We start from the raw sequence: 20,522 nt of genomic DNA, 5'->3' as shown, positions 1-20,522 counted from the left end.
CAGTATTTAATGCCTATCGAATTTCGTATCTGCTCTCTTTATTATGGTCAGATAGTACTGTATTCTAGGCCGGGCCTTCGTGGGCCAAACGGGCCTGGTTTCGTGGGCTTGGGCTCTGGCGGTACCGGGCCTGGCGGTCCCGGGCTTCGTGGGCTCAACGGGTGGAACCGGCCTGTGACAGGCCTAAGCCCATGTGGTCCTGGGCTAAACGGGCCCGGCTCGTAGGCTTCGCGGGCCTAGCGGGGGTTTTTTTTTTTTTTTTTTTGTAAGGCAATTTCTTGTAGTATCATGGCTATATTAAAAATATATATGTAGTATATATGTAGAAATCTAATTATTAAAGTGCTTGACGAAAAAGAAAAATAACAAAACAATAGTAAAACACTAAATTGTCATGCATAATAAATTAATAACAAAGTACAACATGAAGCATATTAATATATATATATATATATATATATATATATATATATATATATATATATATATATATATATATATATATATATATATATATATATAGTATACTAGTATAGAATGTTATGTATATATATTTCATTGTATATTGTCTTGTAGTATATATTGTATGTTATGTATATATATATCCCCTTATATATTTTCTTGTAGTATATATTGTATGTTATGTATATATATTCTCTTATATATTTTCTTGTAGTATATATATTGTATCTTATGTATATATATTATAACTTATTACTTATATATTTTCTTGTAGTATATATTGTATGTTATGTATATATATTCTCTTATATATTTTCTTGTAGTATATATATTGTATCTTATGTATATATATTATAACTTATTACTTATATATTTTCTTGTAGTATATATTGTATGTTATGTATATATATTCTCTTGTATATTGTCTTGTAGTATATATTGTATGTTATGTATATATATATCCTCTTATATATTTTCTTGTAGTATATATTGTATGTTATGTATATATATTCTCTTATATATTTTCTTGTAGTATATATATTGTATCTTATGTATATATATTATAACTTATTACTTATATATTTTCTTGTAGTATATATTGTATGTTATGTGTATATATTACCTTATATATTTTCTTGTGGTATATATTGTATGTTATGTGTATATATTACCTTATATATTTTCTTGTAGTATATATTGTATGTTATGTGTATATATTACCTTATATATTTTCTTGTAGTATATATTGTATGTTATGTGTATATATTATAGCTTATAAATAATTGCAAGTTAAAGACCCAAAAAATATTGCAAAAAGATATTCAAGGGCATGTCTTATAATTTTTATTACCAAAAATGACATATCTTTCTTAGTCTTCCTCCCCCCAATGGAATGAGCACAACAAGGTACTAATACCACCATTAAAAGGGAAAAAAAATAAAAGAAAATATGCCAAAGTACAAGGTACACCATAATCTACAATATATCTCTAACAAATTTCATAAATCCTTCAAGGTTCGGAGGAGGTTGCATTGGTGGTGGTGGAAAAGAAGCTTGTTCATCACCACTTCCGAGCGAAGCAACATCCTCCGCAATTTCCGCCATCATTTCTTCATAAGCTTCATCTATCGCCGGTTGTGATTCTGCAATTCCAAAGTTCCTTCTTTCCGAGTGGATCCAATCTCTAAACAGTACAGATTTTTCCAAGCTCTCCCTCATTGACGCTCTATGATCACCTATTTGCAGTCTTGCTTGACTGAAAGCGCTCTCTGATGCAACAGTTGAAGCTTGAATTGATAAAATATCCCGAGCCATCCTTGCAAGAACCGGAAAATGTTTTTCCCTTGCCTTCCACCATTCCAAAAGATCAAAAGAGCCGTCTGGATTCTCCTTTTCAAGTCCCTGAGACAAATAAACTTGAAGTCATTTAGATGTGAAGTTTCATCATAATTATCACCTTGAGAACCCCTGAACTCCGTCCAAGATTTAAGAGCTTTTAAGCCCGCAACTCTTTTAGACGATTGTGATCTAGACGAAGTAGGGGTTGGAATAGTTGGCCTAGCATGCTCTAAGGCAAGTTGATAAGCATTATAAACTGTTTGAGCATTAATTTTAATTGAGGCTTTTGTATCTGCAAGTGTAGCAACTTCCTCATTTGAAAGATCTAAAGCCTTATAAATATTTGAATACCAAAAATGAGGACCTCCCAATTTCATTTGTAGGATTTAACATTGCAGCAAGACCATAAATAGGAGGGATAGGAAAAAAATATTTTTTAAACTTTTGTTTCATTTCATTTATAGCAAGTTCATAAATGTCACTACCCTCACCAAATTCAACAAACAAATCAGATAGTGCTGCAATATAAACTAAACAGTTTGAAATAGTAGGATAATATTGCCCAGAAAATGCATTTGTAGCAATTTGAAAATGTTCTAAAAAATCTAAAAGAATTTTAACATTCGTCCAATCTTGAGTAGTAAGCATTTCATCATCATCCTCACCACCTACCCGAGAATTAAACGTTGCATTAATTGGGTTTCTATATTTATATGCAACTACTAAACTTTCGTACATACAATTCCATCTAGTCGGGCAAGGTTTAAGAACCTTTCTTTCTCTAAGGCCATATTCATCACATTTTTTAAAATACTCTCTAAGTCTACTTCTACGGTTTGAATAAAAAAGCCAATTAAGAGCCATTCTAAACTTTTCAATTTCTATGTTTAAAATTCGCATACCATTACCGACAATTAAATGATAAATATGAAAAATACATCTAACATGGAAAATATTAGTAAATGCAGGATTTAGTGTTGTTGCAAGCATGCCTATAGCACTAGTGTTGCTAGAAGCATTATCCATAGAAATTGCCATTATTTTATCGCTAAAGCAAAAATATCTACAAATATCTGCAACAGTGTTAGCTATAAACTTACCTGTGTGACGTGAATTAATTATTCTATACGCAATTATGCATTTTTGCATTGTCCATTCCTCATCTATCCAATGACTTGTAACAGTTAGATAATCACAATCATTACCACTTCTACCAATATCAGTAGTAATAGAAATCTGATTAGGTATATGAGTAAATAAATACCGCAAATATTGTTCATATTCATGTTTGAATTTATAAATATCACTCTTAACTGTTGCGCGAGGCCAACCTTTATAAGTAGGATTAAAAACTCTTCTAATATAATGAACCCAATTAGGATTAGAAGCAAAAGTATAAGGTAAGCACATAACAGTAATCATCTTTGCTAATTCTTCACAATCTCTATTTGGATCGTAATATAAAATACCTCCGGTGACAGTGTTAATTCCTGGTTGAACTAGATTTGAACCTGTACTAGGGTTAACCGCAGAATCTACACTTGTCCCCTCTAGCTGCGCTTTCATTTGTAAAAATCTAGCCTTATCTCTAGGGTGTGTTTTTATGTGCCTAGTCAAACTACTCGTGCCACTACGGCCTCCAGTATATTTATGCGACATTAATTTCCCACAAGTTTTACACTTAGCCTTATTTTGTTCTCTTACTTAAGTAAAAAAATTCCAAACTAATGATGTTTCTAGGCGTTTAGCAGGTTCTCTATTAAAAGTAGGAGTTTCTACAAGTGGGTCGGCCGGTGCATCAGTTGGGTTATTAAGAGGACTAGTAGGTGTATCATCTAAATCCGGTGTTTGGGTTTCATTATCATCCTCATTTTCCTCATTATTTTCTAAGATAGTTTCATTAGGATAAAGAGCATTCATAATTTCATCATCTAATCTTTCACCTGGTGCAACATTATGGAAAAATTCACTATCGGTAAATTGAAAACAAGGGTGATCACTATCAAGAATTACGGAAGGAGGAGGACGTCTAGGTTGGAAACTACTTTCAACTTGCTTATCTTTTCTAGGTCGGGGAGCCGGGGGAAGGGTAGTTGGTTGGCCACTACTTTCACCGGTTTTATCTTTTCCTTTACCAAATATTTTTTTCAAAGAAAATGCCATATTAATTATAATTATGCAATCTAAACCACACAAAAATATATTCTTAAAATGTAAGAGTTGAAACGAGTTTACCGGATTGCCGAACAACTTCTTGAAAATTGAAAATCGTTGAACACTTGAAAACTTCAATTCAACAACTTCACAATTTTTCACGAAATTTCAACAATAAATTAAGTAATTGTAGTAGAGAGATTGAGAGATATTGATGAATTGGTGAATAAAAATGAAAGAATGAGGGGGTATTTATCGTTGAGAAATGGGGAAAAGTGTAATTATATAAAGTTTGAGATTAAAATAAAGTTTGGGGGCCAAATGGCTATTTTAGAAACTACCAAACAGTCAAAAAAAGCCCCAAACGGCTACTTTTTAAATATGGCCGTTGGGCTGTTTTCTTTAATTTATTTTTTTTTAAAATTATAGCCGCTAGGCCCGCTGGGCCCGGACCAGACCCGCCAGCCGGTCCCGGGCTAAACGGTCCCGGGCTCGTGGGCTTAACAAAGAAGACCAGCCCGCCTCAGGCTTTAAGGGACCGCTAGGACCGGCCCACCAGGCCCGTGAGGCCCGTTAAGACCGCGGGCCCGGTCCGGTTCAGGACCGGCCCACAGTGCAGCATTATGGTTAGATCCATTCCTTTTGATAAATGATTTAAATAGGTACGGGTGCTGAATCCTTCAAATGTCCTCCCGTGCCTCTTCCTTTGCCTTTGCTCGTTTCTACTGCTGCCCGTGCCTCTTGACTAATTATAATTCTTTGACTATTTGACCAGTCCATGTGTCTCAGCATGTCACGTGCATATATAAATGCAATTTTTCCCAATAGGTTCTCTTTCAATTAATGAGTACATGATTTTGGAACTATTTGAACTATATTATATCATACAATGAGAAGGAATTAGTACTTGTTATCGAGGACAAGGAATAAATATAAAAAAGGAGATTAAAATAGTTCAGATCTAGTCTTCTCTTTTCACAAGTCTCCCCAAATAAATAAATAAAGAAATAGAAAGAGCACGCCGAAGTGGAGCACGAGGTATTTGCGACTAAGGATAGCACCACAATATTAAAGGGAAGGAAACATTAATATTAAAATAAAAAATCTTCAGGTTCAGTTGCTTTCATATCAGCAACTTTTGATGCTCATTTGTTTATTTCAGAAGGCAAGTGGAGCATTTTAATGTCACTCTTGTGAAAATGATCAATTTGACAGGTTACAACCTTCAAATGAACACAACAAAAATTGGAATCATTTGTTCAAAATTTCAAATTAGACCATCAAATCCTTCATAGTAATAATTTTCAGAAAATGCTACTCATTTACTTTTCTTGTTCAAATGACATTTGCTTTATTAGTCTTATCACTACTAACACATAAAAATATGAAGCAAAGATGATAAGGTTTGCACTAAGTTCTTTGAACTGAAAATATTGAAGCAAGAAACACTTGATATATCAATTCTTTCTTAGTGCATTGAGCTGGTGGTACTTTACCAGGAAGACTAAAAAGTCTACGTTAATTAATCTCGTTTTATGAAATGAAAACACTTAGGTCTTTTTTTAATTGAAAAGATGTGCGTTCATCAGTACAAGAATACTTTATTGAACTTACAAAGAAAAAACTATAGCCAAAGAGTAAAACAATGGAAGACGATGAAACATAGTTGCAAATCATATCACTATTTGTGTAATTTGAAATGTGATGATAAATAATTTCTGTGAAGCTCTTTAGTGTATAGATATATGCCATACTCTTTTCTGCTTGTCTCCAGGTAGATTGGAGGGTTTTCCTCTAATAACACCTCCTTGATTGGACCATATAGTCTTCATTCTTGAAAATTAATTATGAAAAGACTGGTCACTGAAATTCTTAGTCCTATACGTGCTAGACAAATCACATTAGTCCAGATCCTGACAATGCACAATTTGTTCTTTGAAATATTCTTCATATTACTTAGTTCACTTTTCAGGATTGGATCTTGTGATGCAATAGTGTAGAAGTATCAAGGTCCTCATGGAAGGAACTGATCGTTATTCCTATATTGTAGTTGCACGATATATTGGGGGATTATCTTCTGATAACATTTCTTAATTGGTCTACAATCTTAGAAATTGCAGATGGACCGTGTATTTAATTTATTCTTGAACCAACTTTATTTGCTAATACCTTGTGATTCACACTAATGTAGTACTCCCTTCATTCACTTTTAAGAAATGATAAATAAAATATACTTTTTACAATAATACTCATAATAATGATAGCATTTCAAAAAGTCTGAAAAATGAGTTGTTAATGATAAGGATAAAAAGGGAGGAATTTTTCTCTCTCTTAGATTTGCTACAATAAACAAGTAAAAGTGAAAAAATATTTTTCGTACAACATAAAAGCAAACGGAGATGTTAGTTGTCATTTGATACGAGATGAAAGTACCAAAAATAGTAGCAACTTTAGCTTCCGTACTAAAACATGATATTATGATCATGTCATTCTTGCCAAGTATTTGAAGATAAGGAAAGTGTAAAACTACTTTCATAAAATATCTATCATAATGCTTTTGGGGAGAGTGACTTACTGATAATTCACAAAACACAATCTTGCAAAGATCATAACAGTGTATGTTTGGCCATCCATGAAGCTTTAGAAACATAACATCAAAAGTTAAACTCTCAATTCACATCATAAATTCAATTTATTACATCGCTATCATTAGGGCCGAAGCCACCATTTTAAAAGGGTGGTCACTGGACCTTTCTTAGAAATATTACGAAAAGTTATATCGTATATATAAATAAAATATTATATTCTATATGTATATAACATATATTAAACGCCTTTTGTTAGAAAATATTTTTATTTTTTCAAGTCTAAATACTTGGGGAATTTTCTGGCTTCACCACTAACTATTATTAGATCCTGTAGTGCAACAATGCAGAAGTTCCACCTAGGACCTTTTGCGTGAAAGTAATCAACATAGTCTTTCACAGTGGTTGCACGATATTTTGGAGGATTTTCTTCTGACAACAATTCCTTAATTGGTCCATAAAGCTTGAGAGTTGGAACTGAACCAGTATCGAAGAAGCTTGCAACTGGTACTCTTGGACCAACTTTATTTGATAATACTCTGTGCTCAACACTTGGATACTTGTCATTTGATATGAGCTTGGGAAAAAAACACCAGAATAAGGACAATTGGTAAAAGTACCAAACAAAAGGGGAATGTTGGAGTAACAGTAAAGTGGTCTCTGTGTGACCTATAAGTCACGGGTTCGAGCCGTGGAAGTAGCCATTAATGCTTGCATTAGGGTAGGTTGTCTTCATCACACCACTTGGGGTGCGGGCCATTTCCTGGACCTTGCGGACGCGGGATACCTTGTGCATCGGGCTGCTCTTTGTATAAGTACCAAGTGTCACGACCCAAAATCCACTAAAGGTCGTGATGGCGCCGGACACCGCTATCAGGCAAGCCATCCATAAATACTTAATTAAATTCTCGTTTTGACAATTCAGAAAACCATGATTTTTCTTTAATTTAAATAAATAAAGAAAACCTTTACAGGATCATTAAAACTGTTTACAATTTAAAACTGAACAATCTCATTATCATGCCAGAACCCGGTGTCACAAGTGCATGAGCAATTTCTAGGAAGTAATGTAATACAACAACTGTCCGGAATACAATATTAGACAGAAAGTAAATACAGTAATCTGAAAGAGACTCTGATGGCTGCGGGTCGTCTCGAGAAGTACAACTCACCTAAGTCTCTATATCAACCATGCTGCTATGCCCACTAGGCCATTAGAGATGCATGTGCATGTGCAACAAAAATGCACATCAAGTTTAGTATGAGTACGAAAACAATGTGTACCCAATGAGTATTCCGTCTAATCTCAAAGAAGTAGAGACGAGAGGTCGACTTCGATACTTACTAGTGGTCCAATAGTAATATATCATTAATACAAATAATCATGGATTTATTAAGAACGGCAGTAAATTCAAATAAGTCACGAAACAAGTAAACATTTCCTTTTTATATTAAGAAGTCTCCATATTCATAATCTATTACTTATCAATTTATCTCAAGCCAAGGAGAGCAAATATCAACATCTATAAATCTCGAGGCAAGCAATACAAGCATGCGCAAGTCATGCCGAGGTCATACGACCCGATCCAACATAAATGTAAACTGTGCACTGCCGAGGGTCGAATGACGCGATCCATAGATACATCTATTACCCCGCTCGCGAATCATGCATGTGACTCGATCAAATATAAATAAACACAACAATCAGTCAATCAAGAATTCATCAAGGAACAATTATCCAAAGAAAGGCCAATTCTCTTTTAACAATTCAAGAAAATGAAGTTTAATCTTTTAGAAATTCATTTACTAAATCGATGTGATTTAAACAATTCAAACTGTCAATGAGATTACAAATATTCCAAGTGTAGCATGCTTTTGGGACCTAGACTACCCGAACTTAAACATAATAGTAGCTACGCACGGACTCTCATCACCTCGTGCGCACGTAGCCCCCACAAATAGGAGCACATCACCAATTATTTCACATATGGGGATAATTCCCTCTTACAAGGTTAGAAAGGAGACTCACCTTGCTCCGAAGATCCATAACCGGCATTCCACGCACTTCAGAAGACTCGAATCGATGGTAAATGCTCTAAAACTAGCCAATAATTATGCAAATCCATTAATATATGTTCAATTACTCATTATAATCCAATTTATAACAATTCCAAACACTGATCAAAAAATTGACAAAATTGCCCTCGGGCCCAGTGCCCGGATCCAGAAATTTTTTGAAGATAAAGTTTACCCATAGCCTCACGAACTCAAATATATAATTTACTCTCAATTTCATACCCAAAATCGTGGTCAACATCCAAAAATACAAATTCTAGGTCTTTTCACCAAAACCCCAAGTTTCTACTAATTTCCATACTTTAATCCGCAATAAAAACCATGTATTTAACTTACAAGAGGTGGGATTAACTTACCTCATATTTGATGATGAAGTTACTCTCTTCAAAGGCTCCAAAATTGCCTAACCCAAGTGAAAAATGCGTGAAAAATGAGCCAAAACTCCTTTAAAGAACACACTGCCCAGCCCGACCTTTTGCACCTGCGATCACTTGACCGCTTCTGCGGTTCTGCAGGTGCGGTTCCAATACCGCTTCTGCGGTCCTCCTCCAGCTGCCCCAAACCATTTCTGCGCTGCCCAGACCGCATCTGTGACCTCGCAGGTGTGGGAAATCCATCGCACTTGCGGTTTCTGACCCTTCCACTTCCAGCCGCTTCTGCGGGTCACCCCCGCACCTGCGGTGCTCCTCATGCAGGTGCGGTTACACCAGAAGCCCAGTTGCTTCAGCCCTTCCTCCAATTCCATTTTCGATCCGTTGACTATCCGAAATCCACCCGAGGCACCGAGACCCCGTCCAATCACACCAACCAATCCCCAAACATATTACGGACTTGCTCGAGGCCTCAAAGCATATCAAACAACGCTAAAATCATGAATCCACTTCCAATCCAAGCTTATTGAACTTTAGAATTTCAAAATTCTACATTCGATGTCAAAACCTATCAAATCACGTCCGATTGACCTCAAATTTTGCACACAAGTCACATTTAACATTACAGACTTACTCTCGCTCCGGAATCGGAATCTGACCCCGATATAAAAAAGTCCACTTCCGGTAAAACTGCTCAAAAACCTTCAAATTTCTATCTTTAGCCAAATGACTCCAAAATGACTTACGGACCTCCGAATTCACTTCCGATCACACTCCTAACACCAAAATCACCATACGGAGCTATTCCCAGACTTGGTATCCCAAACAGACATTGATAACCCTGAAATGCACTTCAACCTAAACTTATGAAATTCTTCCAAAAAATGCAAATTTCCACAATAGGTGCTGAAACATTCCTGGATCTTCCAAAACCCGATCCAGACATACGCTCAAGTTCGAAATCATCATACGAACCTGCTAGAATTTTCGAATCCCGATTCCGAGGTCGTTTACTCCAAAAATCCAATCTTAGTCAATTCTTTCAACTTAAAGCTTCCGAAATGAGAATTCTCTTTCCAAATCAACTCCGAATTCCCAAGAATTCAATTCCGACCATGTGTACAAGTCATAATACCTGAAGCGAAGCTGCTCAGGGCCTCAAACTGTTGAACAACACGCTAGGGCTCAAAGCGACCGGTCGGGTCGTTACATTTTCTCCCACTTAAACATACGTTCGTCCTCGAACGTGCCGAGAACTGCTATGGAGATGTCCGAAATCACTGTTTAACTCCTTGAGCACCTACCCATGCTACCACAACTCGGATGGGCACCTTAACTTGATCAATATGAAGATATCCTTTTTCAATTAAGCAAATAAGCTTTAGAGCCCAATTCCAACATCCGGAATTCCCCGCCAGGCCTGTTTCCAACATATGAACACCGTATCAATCACCACACGATGTACCCGAACATGACTTCACACCTTACACCGCTTATTCATAGGACCACAATAACATTCTCTGAGCATAATAGTCGAAATTCCACGAATCTGATGCTCCCATTGCACCTCATGACATACATAGGTCTTGCTCTAACTCTTACAATACCACCACGACAGAAGAGATGTGTAGAATTTCATAACCAATTGTTGAATCAACAAATCATTGGGTCTATACTCCTGACAAGAACCATCACCTCATTCTGAACCAAATAATGGTCTTTTCTCCTTAATATACTCCATATAATCAGATTGCGCTGATCCTAAATCCAATGATCTCGTCTCATCCAGTACGAACTGCTCAGGCAATAAGCCACCCCGGACATGATCAAAAGTCTTATATGATGCCACAATGTTCCAATAGGCTACCAATTCGAATGCGATACAAAAGGAAAGCGAACTCTGGAAGGGACTACTCAACTCACATAGCTAATACGAGTTTTTCTCAGAAAAATAGGAAACAAAACACATAAAAATAGATATAGGGAACTGTACTCAACATCATACTATTGCGGCATGCAACCCGATCCAAACAACATACCCATGGCGGTGTGCTACCCGATCCATACATAAAATTTATATAAGGAGATACGCACCGAGCTAGATTGCTCATTACAACAAAATATCGAATATTGGTCACAAGCACGCTAAGTGCATAATACCTTCCCTGGGGAGGCATATAGCGCTATAAGCTACAAAACTCAAGCACAACTGAGGTGCGATATATGATCTGAATCTCAAGAGCCATTCTACTCATATAACATCATCTCTACGCGGAACCTCAACACATAAGAAATTCACCAAGCTATCTCGCAGCTCATACGACACAATAATATCATTACATGAAATAGCTGACGATGAAATAACACCCCGACTACTCTTTCATAAGGAGTGCATTGCTGAAATGAACACATCTGGTCTAATATAGAACCCATATTTACATTTAAATCCATCCACATACCTCAAACTGATTCTGATCACATTGAACTAGGCTAATAACCTTTCAAAGGTCCATAATAACTCCCATTTTTCTCATAACATACAAGAATAACCATCATAACCGGAGTAATCCTCCACAATCCACAACCCAATAAACCGAGTGCCCTCCAGGCATCAATTCTCAATTTAACGACATCACCACAATCTTCATACATGGTTTAACTCTTCAATAAATCAAGTGACTACATGCCACACTTATACAACCTTCCGTGGGGCACGCTCCCGCAACCTTCCGTAACCGATAACAGGTCTGTACATCCAAAGCATCGGCCGTACTAATGCTGAAAAACGATCAAGAATCCTTAACCAGGATGCAAAGCTTTTTTCACAAAACACTGATCTCAGGTGATGCTGAAGACAATACTAACTTACTTTAAACATCAAAACTCCTTTCATGGTCATCCGAGCTCGTGACATCCTTGTCAACACCGAACTACAACCTTGATCCTCACTTCAAATTCCATACCACTCACTGCACCCAACATGCTAATATATGATAGAAAACGATTTCCCATCATAACTCCGGAACCACTAATAGATTAACACTTCGTCATATAAAAACTTTTCACTTAACTCAGTTTAGGAGAACCATAGCAACACACAGGTGAATTCTCATAACCGTTGAATATGCAAATCTCTAAGTAGTGGTCTAAGCCACCATAGCCCTCCCGGGATCCGCCTATACATAACAGGCCATAACACTAGAATACTTCTGAATAACATCAATTACGGCGGCCAACAAACCTCACACATACCGTCATAAATCACTTGCATAACTTAATCACGCTGAAGGAACTGATCACTACCACCAATATGTCAATTCAACTATGGCTAACCAATCTATCTTCTTCCAATTTATCCTTGATTACCTTGGAAATAATAATAACTCCATTCAACACATAACATACTCCATCTGCACTCATTCTGAGTGACCTTGAATCACGAGACCATGCTGTCTCAAATCCCACAAACCATTTCATACCTCCCTTGTGCGCACATTCGCATCCTCAATTAGTATGCCCATTTTGATAATCCCTCTACTAATCCGAAGTCTTTTCTCATTTTCCTCCCAAATGCTACACTGTAAGTCAAAACATCATCGAACATTCTGGGCCTCTTCTTATAAGCTGCTACAAAAGCTTGATTCTTAACCGAACCTATAGGCTTGAAATCATTAGGCACCACACTTTACCCCTTTGAATCCACTAGGACTGTTGTTGAGAGCCACCCGCTCTGACTTGGCCTCGAATATAATCAACTCCATGAATCTTCTAGAATATGAATACTCTCTCAACGAAGCACCCGACAGAATTACTTCCCTTGAAACCCGCATCTATACAAGGCATAAATCCTGAATCCTTCCCCAAGTCTGAACACGAGCCAATAAGGCCAACCATAGCACACCTTTAACAATTCTTTTGCTCAATCACCTCTTATGTTACTCTCCCTTAGCTGAAATAACCCATCAATTTGCTAATAACCGGAAATCTCATAAATAGACGACCATGCAATCCAACCGTAGGCGGTGGGACTCTCCCACTTAGCTTGAAGCCACTATTACACAACTCTAGAACCCACCAAGATTCTTTCTCTTATTGACATGACTTTGCGCAATCAAACCGCCAAATTCCTTGAAATCTTTCCGTTAATATTTCATGAACACTCTGAATATCTAGCAATATTCACATATTCGACCTCTTACCGGATAGCCAGTAAAATCCTTCACGGAAGCTTCGCCAACCACGGGACCATTGACCTGCTCACAGGAAATAACCCACCTGAGCCGACGCTCATCCACCAGCTGCATAAGTTCATTCACTTCTTGAGGACATCAACCGAATGCGTGAAAATATCTTCCGATTCAAAGTTATGTTGTATCCTTCTTCATATCAAGCAGTTCCTTTCTGTCATATCAAATCTCCTGTCGTATGCTAGCCAATATTTCAAATTAAATCCATAGACCCCAATTACCAATCACTAAAATTCCCAAAATCATTCCAAACTCTCCTTAAGGTGCCTAGTTATCCTACCACAAAAACCATATGCAACTCCTCCACTCTCTTACTTTGGCGGAACTCACTCATTTAATCAACTACTCGACCTTCGCTTCTTATACATAGCCTTCTAGAAATTTAACCACCGCCTGATACTCCCCACATGTCCTTCCTCATCCCTTGCTGCTTAGTTGTTGCTTTAAATAAAATCTATCTTCGTGGCACTTGAACCCACAATCGCTACTAACTTTAAACCTTTCCGAAGATCATCTTTCTCGAGCTGTCAACATTAGAAAAACCGATTTAATACTGAACCACCGCACCCCGCGATCTCTGACAACCATTTCTCTAATATTATTTTACAATATCTTGCTTCAAAGGCGAATTGCAGAAGACCATAACACCGACGAACTTACATATACAATTGAGGACGACGACACTATATCGCAGATGAAAATTCCACCACGCTTGAAAATACCTAGTCTCGTTACTTCCTCTGCCCAAATCTGTACATTCATAGGCCAATTTCTTTTCCTCCACCGAAAATAAGATATTGAATCTCGAAACCATGCACTATGCAAACCTTATTTCAAGTCATTCACTGCCCCGGCACATGGGCATGCATCCTACCATCACGTCACTACTGTGAGATAATCATTCATGAGCATCAAAGCAACCCGTGCATGGACTCAAAGCTCTCAGAAGTATAGCTACTGAGCTAAAATGACAAGATATCCTTCCACAAGGCGATGATAATAGCCCAATCAACTATACCGGGAGAAATATCCTGCACCACATATGTAGTACCAATACAATTCTTCAATTCTAGACTTATAACAAGCGCTTCACGTCGCATAAGATTGAGTAAGAAGGAAACAAGGGCATAAGCCTCAAGGAATAAAATCACACGATAAGGAATCAAGAAGGGAAGTGCTCCTAACAGTCCTGTAGCCTCTCGAAGATAAGTACAGACGTCTTCGTACTGATCCGCAAGACTCTACTAGAATCACTCATGACTCGTGAGACCTAAGGGAACCTAGTGCTCTGATACCATGTTGTCACGACCCAAAATCCACTAAAGGTCGTGATGGCACCAGACACCGCTGTCAGGCAAGCCATCCATAAATACTTAATTAAATTCTCGTTTTGATAATTTTGAAAACCATGATTTTCCTTTAATTTAAATAAATAAAGATAACCTTTACAGGATCATTAAAAATGTTTACAATTTAAAATTGAACAATCTCATAATCATCCCAGAACCCGGTGTCACAAGTGCATGAGCAATTTCTAGGAAGTAATATAATACAACAACTGTCCGGAATACAATATTGGACAGAAAGTAAATACAGGAATCTGAAAGAGACTCTGCTGGCTGCGGGTCGTCTTGAGAAGTGCAGCTCACCTAAGTCTCCGTATCAACCATGCTGCTACACCCACTAGGCCACTAGAGATGCATGTGCATGTGCAACAAAAATGCACAGCAAGTGTAGTATGAGTACGAAAATAACGTCTACTCAATGAGTATCCCGTCTAATCTCGAAGTAGTAGAGACGAGAGGTCAACTCAACACTTACTAGTGGTCCAATAGTAATATATTATTAATACAAATAATCATGAATTTATTAAGAACAACAGTAAATTCAAATAAGTCACGAAACAAGTAAACATTTCCTTTTTATATTAAAAAGTCTCCAAATTCATAATCTATTACTTATCAATTTATATCAAGCCAGAGAGAGCAAATATCAATATCTATAAATCTCAAGGCAAGCAATACAATCATGCACAAGTCATGCCGAGGTTGTACGGCCCGATACAACATAAATATAAACTGTGCACTGCTGAGGGTCGAACTACGCGAACCATAGATGCATCTATTACCCCGCTCGTGAATCATACACGCGACGCGGTCAAATATAAATAAACACAACAATTAATCAATCAAGAATTCATCAGGGAACAATTATCCAAGGAAAGGCCAATTCTCTTTTAACAATTCAAGAAAATGAAGTTTTATCTTTTAGAAATTCATTTACTAATTCGATGTGATTTAAGCAATTCAAACTGTCAATAAGATTACAAATATTCCAAGTGTAGCATGCTTTTGGGTCCTAGACTATCCGGACTTAAACATAATAGTAGCTACGCACGGACTCTCGTCACCTCGTGCATAGCTAGCCCCCACAAATAGGAGCACATAACCAATTATTTTACCTATGGGAACAATTCCCTCTTAAAAGGTTAGAAAGGAGACTCACCTCGCTCCGAAGATCCATAACCGGCATTCCCCGCCCTTCCGAAGACTCGAATCGATGCTAAATGCTCCAAAACTAGCCAATAATTATGCAAATCCATTAATATATGTTCAATTACTCATTATAATCCAATTTATAACAATTCCAAACCCTGATCGAAAAGTTGACAAAATTGCCCTCAGGCCCACGTGCCCGGATCCAGAACTTTTTTGAAGATAAAGTTTACCCATAGCCTCACGAACTCAAATATATAATTTACTCTCAATTCCATACCCAAAATCGTGTTCTAAATCCAAAAATACAAATTCTAGGTCTTTTCACCAAAACCACAAGTTTCTACCAATTTCCATACTTTAATCCGCAATAAAACCATGTATTTAACTTACAAGAGGTGGGATTAACTTACCTCATGTATGATGATGCATTTCCTCTCTTCAAAGGCTCCAAAATCGCCTAACCCAAGTGCAAAATGCGTGAAAATAAGCCAAAACTCATTCTTTAAAGAACACACTGCCCAACCCGACCTCTCGCACCTGCGGTCACTTGACCTCTTCTGTGGTTCCGCAGGTGCGGTTCCAATACCGCTTATGCGGTCCTCCTCCAGCTGCCCCAAACGGTTTCTGCGCTGCCCAGACCGCATCTGCAACCTCGCTGGTGCAGGAAATCCATCGCACCTGCGGTTTCTGACCCTTCCATTCCACTTCCAGCCGCTTCTGCGGGTGACCCCCGCTTCTGCGGGCTCGCACCTGTGGTGCTCCTCACGGAGGTGCGGTTATACCAGAAGCCCAGCTACTTTAGCCCTTCCTCCAATTCCATTTTCAATCCGTTGACTATCCAAAATCCACCCGAGGCCCCCGGGACCCCGTCCAATCATACCAACCAGTCCTCAAACATATTACGGACTTGCTCGAGGCCTCAAATCATATCAAACAATGCTAAAATCATGAAACAACCTCCCATCCAAGCTTAATGAACTTTAGAATTTCAAACTTCTACATTCTATGCCAAAACCTATCAAATCACGTCCGATTGACCTCAAATTTTACACACAAGTCACATTTGATATTACGGACCTACTCCCACTTCCGGAATCGAAATTCGACCCCGATATCAAAAAGTCTACTTCTGGTCAAACTGCTCAAAAACCTTCAAATTTCTATCTTTAGCCAAATGACTCCAAAATGACCCACGGACCTCCGAATTTACTTCTGATCGCGTTCCCAACACCAGAATCACCATACGGAGCTATTCCCAGACTCGAGATCCCAAACAGACATTGATAACACTGAAATACACTTCAACCCAAACTTATGAAATTCTTCCCAAAAATGCTAACTTCCACAATAGGTGCTGAAACGTTCCCAGGTCTTCCAAAACCCAACCGGACATACGCCCAAGTCTGAAATCATCATACAAACCTGCTGGAACTTTCGAATCCTGATTCCGAGGTCGTTTACTCCAAAAATCCAATCTTAATCAATTCTTTCAACTTAAAGCTTCCGGAATGAGAATTCTCTTTCCAAATCAACTCCGAATTCCCAGGAATTCAATTCCAACCATGCGTACAAGTCATAATACGTGAAGCGAAGCTGCTCAGTGCCTCAAACTGCTGAACGACGCGCTAGGGCTCAAAACGACCGGTCGGGTCGTTACACCAAGACTCAAGGAGCAGAGATCTAGTTCTCTTATTTTCCTAACACTCTCCACTGAAGCATTAATTGTCATAGTTTATTCTTGATTTTGTCACAACATATATATACATATTTAGGTAGTGAAAAAGTAAATGAAGTTGGTTGGTCTTTTTATAATTCATGTTTAGATCGAACACACCTGCATGCTGCTGGCAATTCCTCAGGACTAGGATAATTTGGAGCCATTAAACAGACGAATGAGTCTCTCCAATTTGTAGCTGGAACAGAAGGACTAAACACATCATGATTGTTAGAATGAACCACCACTTTATTATTATCTCGAGTATAATATCGTTTCTTAATCTCAATATCTTGCTCAAAGAATCGTCGTGTTCCTTGCAATATTTCTTCCCGGACAGGTAATGGAATGCCATGATTAATCACTTGAAAGAAACCCCATGTCTCTGATGCATCTCGAACTTTATCCACAATATCTTTATGCTTCATTGGATCCTTATCAAAGCCTTCAAGATCTATCACTGGGAAAATAAACTTTGTCGCGCAACAACTGTTTAAGGACTCTTGTATTTTTTGTGGTTGAATGAACATTCGAGGAACCTCAGTAATTCCAGCATCGACAAGCCCTTTGACACCAGCCTCAGTATCTTCAAGGGCTTGTAACTCACTCATTTTGTCATAACTTTTGTCAACTGTGGCCTGAAAATCATTTGTACTTGAGACTGCCATCATTCGTAAAACAAAGAGATTGGTTATATATAAGCTTTAAAAGGCTTTAAAGTTTTAGTGGAATTCTTTCAAAGGTTGAGAGGATATTTCAAAAGGAAGAAAAAGAGTACAAACGTGTCTTCAGTAGTACTTTTCTATGTTTTGAGTTATCATTATATGTTGTTTAATTTATGCTGTTAACATTATTTGGATGATAAAATTCAATGCAACAAAGTATTATTCTAACTAATTCAATTTTAGTTTTAATATGTAGCAAATATTCAACTTGACAGAAAAAAATTTATATTTCAACAACACACATATTACATTTGATAAAATAGTTAAAAAAATTTCCCAAAATTTCATTTCTTGACGAAAGTTAATTTTATAACTTTGGAAAGGATTTTCACATATGAATAGTGGCTAACATTTACGAACATAGTGTTAAGAATTTTAACTTCACTGATTTTTTTTTTGTGTGGTAGTTTTGACCATTTTTCGATCTCACTAAAAAGTAATCCTTGAAAAGAGATTGAAATGAGGCATCTTATATGTTGTTTAAAATGACACAAATAAATTATTTCAAATTACCATGTTATGTTAGCAATACATAACAGAAAATGAAAACAAAAAGGAAAAGAAAATTCAAGAAAGGAAATGAAAGTTGAAAGGAGAATCCTTTCTCCTCACCAACTAACAAAAAATAGAAGTTGAATATTAGATATGTGGCAACCACTCAAATTTTACTTTACGGGTGTGCATTCGATTTTCCGTTCCATTTTATATTGTTCGATTACGAAAATGTGAAATATATATATATATTGATATTTTGGGTTTTAGTTTCTTAAATCTGAAAACAAATTAAAAACCCAAAATTTCAAATCTCTCAATGCGAACTCAAATTTAAAAGCCAATCCAAATTGGAATTATGATTTGGTTCGATTTAGTGGTTTAATCAGAATAATGCGCGCCCCTATTTAACATATTTATTTTTTATTTCAAATAATGAACACACAAAGCAAAGGTAATAACTAAATCTTATTTATCTCGCCAGCATTGCATCAACAGGAAATAAGTATCATTTGAACCAGAAAATATATAAGATAAATTGTATGTGTCTAAACAACACAATTCATAATATGAAGACAAAGCATCTAATATCAAATATTTTTTAAACTTACAAAACCTATGCAAAATCAATTGTTAAAAATATAAAAAGGAGATGTCGACAAATTAAATCATAAAAAATAAGAAATCAACCCGATTATAAAAAACGAAAATACGAGAATACAGGAGACTAAGAGAGTTCTCGTGTTTTTATAGTGTTAGAAAAAACATCAAATATCAAATCCTACTTACATTTACAACAACAACAAAAATGCGCAAAATTAAATATTAATGAAATATTACAACAACCAAAAAAGGCATATTGAATATCAATCAGTCAAACAACTTTTGAGATTTTTTTGTGAAGGAAAAATTTATTTTATTGAATTTCTGAATGATCTCTACAATTCTCTTTAGATCTCCACACATCAATACTCCTATTTATAATAGTACAAAATCTATTTTAACTAGAAATAGGAAAGTTATTCCTATATTAATTCTGATTACAAATCCTAAGACATGAATTAAATAAACTAACAAATATCAAATCCTAAACGATTAAAGTTTTCTACTATAACTTTGAATTAGTCTTCCAATATTTTCTCGTAAATTCAAAGTTGTATACATATGACTTTTGTTCTTGTATGGAGAATTTCTCTCTAACTTCCACTTTTGTTGAAGCACATGTCTTCAACCCTCGTTGATGTACTTTATCACCAACACCCAATTTTGTTGAAACACTTGTCTCCAACTCCCGTTAATGCACCTTGTCATCAACACCCAATTTTGTTGGAGCACTTGTCTCCAACTCCCATTGATGCACTTTGTCACCAACAACCAATTATGTTGAAGCATCTGTCTTCAATTTTCGTTCATGCACTTTGTCACCAACATCCAATTTTGTTGAAGCACCTGTCTTCAACTCTCATTGATGCACTTTGTTATCTATACCAAACTTTGTTGAAGCATCTGTCTTTAACTCCCCTTAATATACTTTGTTACAACATCCAATTTTATTGAAGCACTTGTCTTCAACTACCATTGATGCACTTTGTCATCAACTCCTAATTTTGTTGAAGCACATGTCTTCAACTATCGTTGATGTACTTTGTTATCAACACTCAATTGTTGATGTACTACTTGTCACCGCCTTTCTTTTTTCTTGATAGCTTCTCTAAGTTTTAGAGAAGAGACTCTTCCTCTTGTGCCATATTTGGTTGCATCTCTTTAGTTTGTAATTTTTTTTGCTCAATCCTTATCAGCATGATTGTTTTTCATACATATATCATTGGCCCGATAGTTGTTAACATACTCAATGGCCA

The 20,522-nt window shown here is 36.7% G+C and overlaps 1 protein-coding gene across 1 annotated transcript; it reads right to left on the bottom strand.

Moving 5' to 3' along the window:
- Positions 1-6,808: 6,808 nt before the first annotated feature.
- Positions 6,809-18,114, bottom strand: LOC107821496 (1-aminocyclopropane-1-carboxylate oxidase homolog). Its single transcript, XM_075220340.1, has 3 exons — positions 17,567-18,114; positions 7,507-7,525; positions 6,809-7,117 (listed from the first exon to the last, which is right to left on the bottom strand). The coding sequence occupies exons 1-3, from the start codon at positions 18,112-18,114 to the stop codon at positions 6,809-6,811; spliced, it is 876 nt and encodes a 291-aa protein (XP_075076441.1).
- Positions 18,115-20,522: the final 2,408 nt, after the last annotated feature.

This window comes from Nicotiana tabacum, chromosome 8 (assembly GCF_000715075.1).
Source record: "Nicotiana tabacum cultivar K326 chromosome 8, ASM71507v2, whole genome shotgun sequence".
Taxonomy (NCBI): Eukaryota; Viridiplantae; Streptophyta; class Magnoliopsida; order Solanales; family Solanaceae; genus Nicotiana; species Nicotiana tabacum.
This window is presented reverse-complemented; position numbering and strand designations above follow the sequence as displayed.

What these genes read in the sequence shown, in the direction of transcription:
- LOC107821496 (XM_075220340.1), bottom strand. Translation starts at nt 18,114, where the DNA reads ATGGCAGTCTCAAGTACAAATGATTTTCAGGCCACAGTTGACAAAAGT.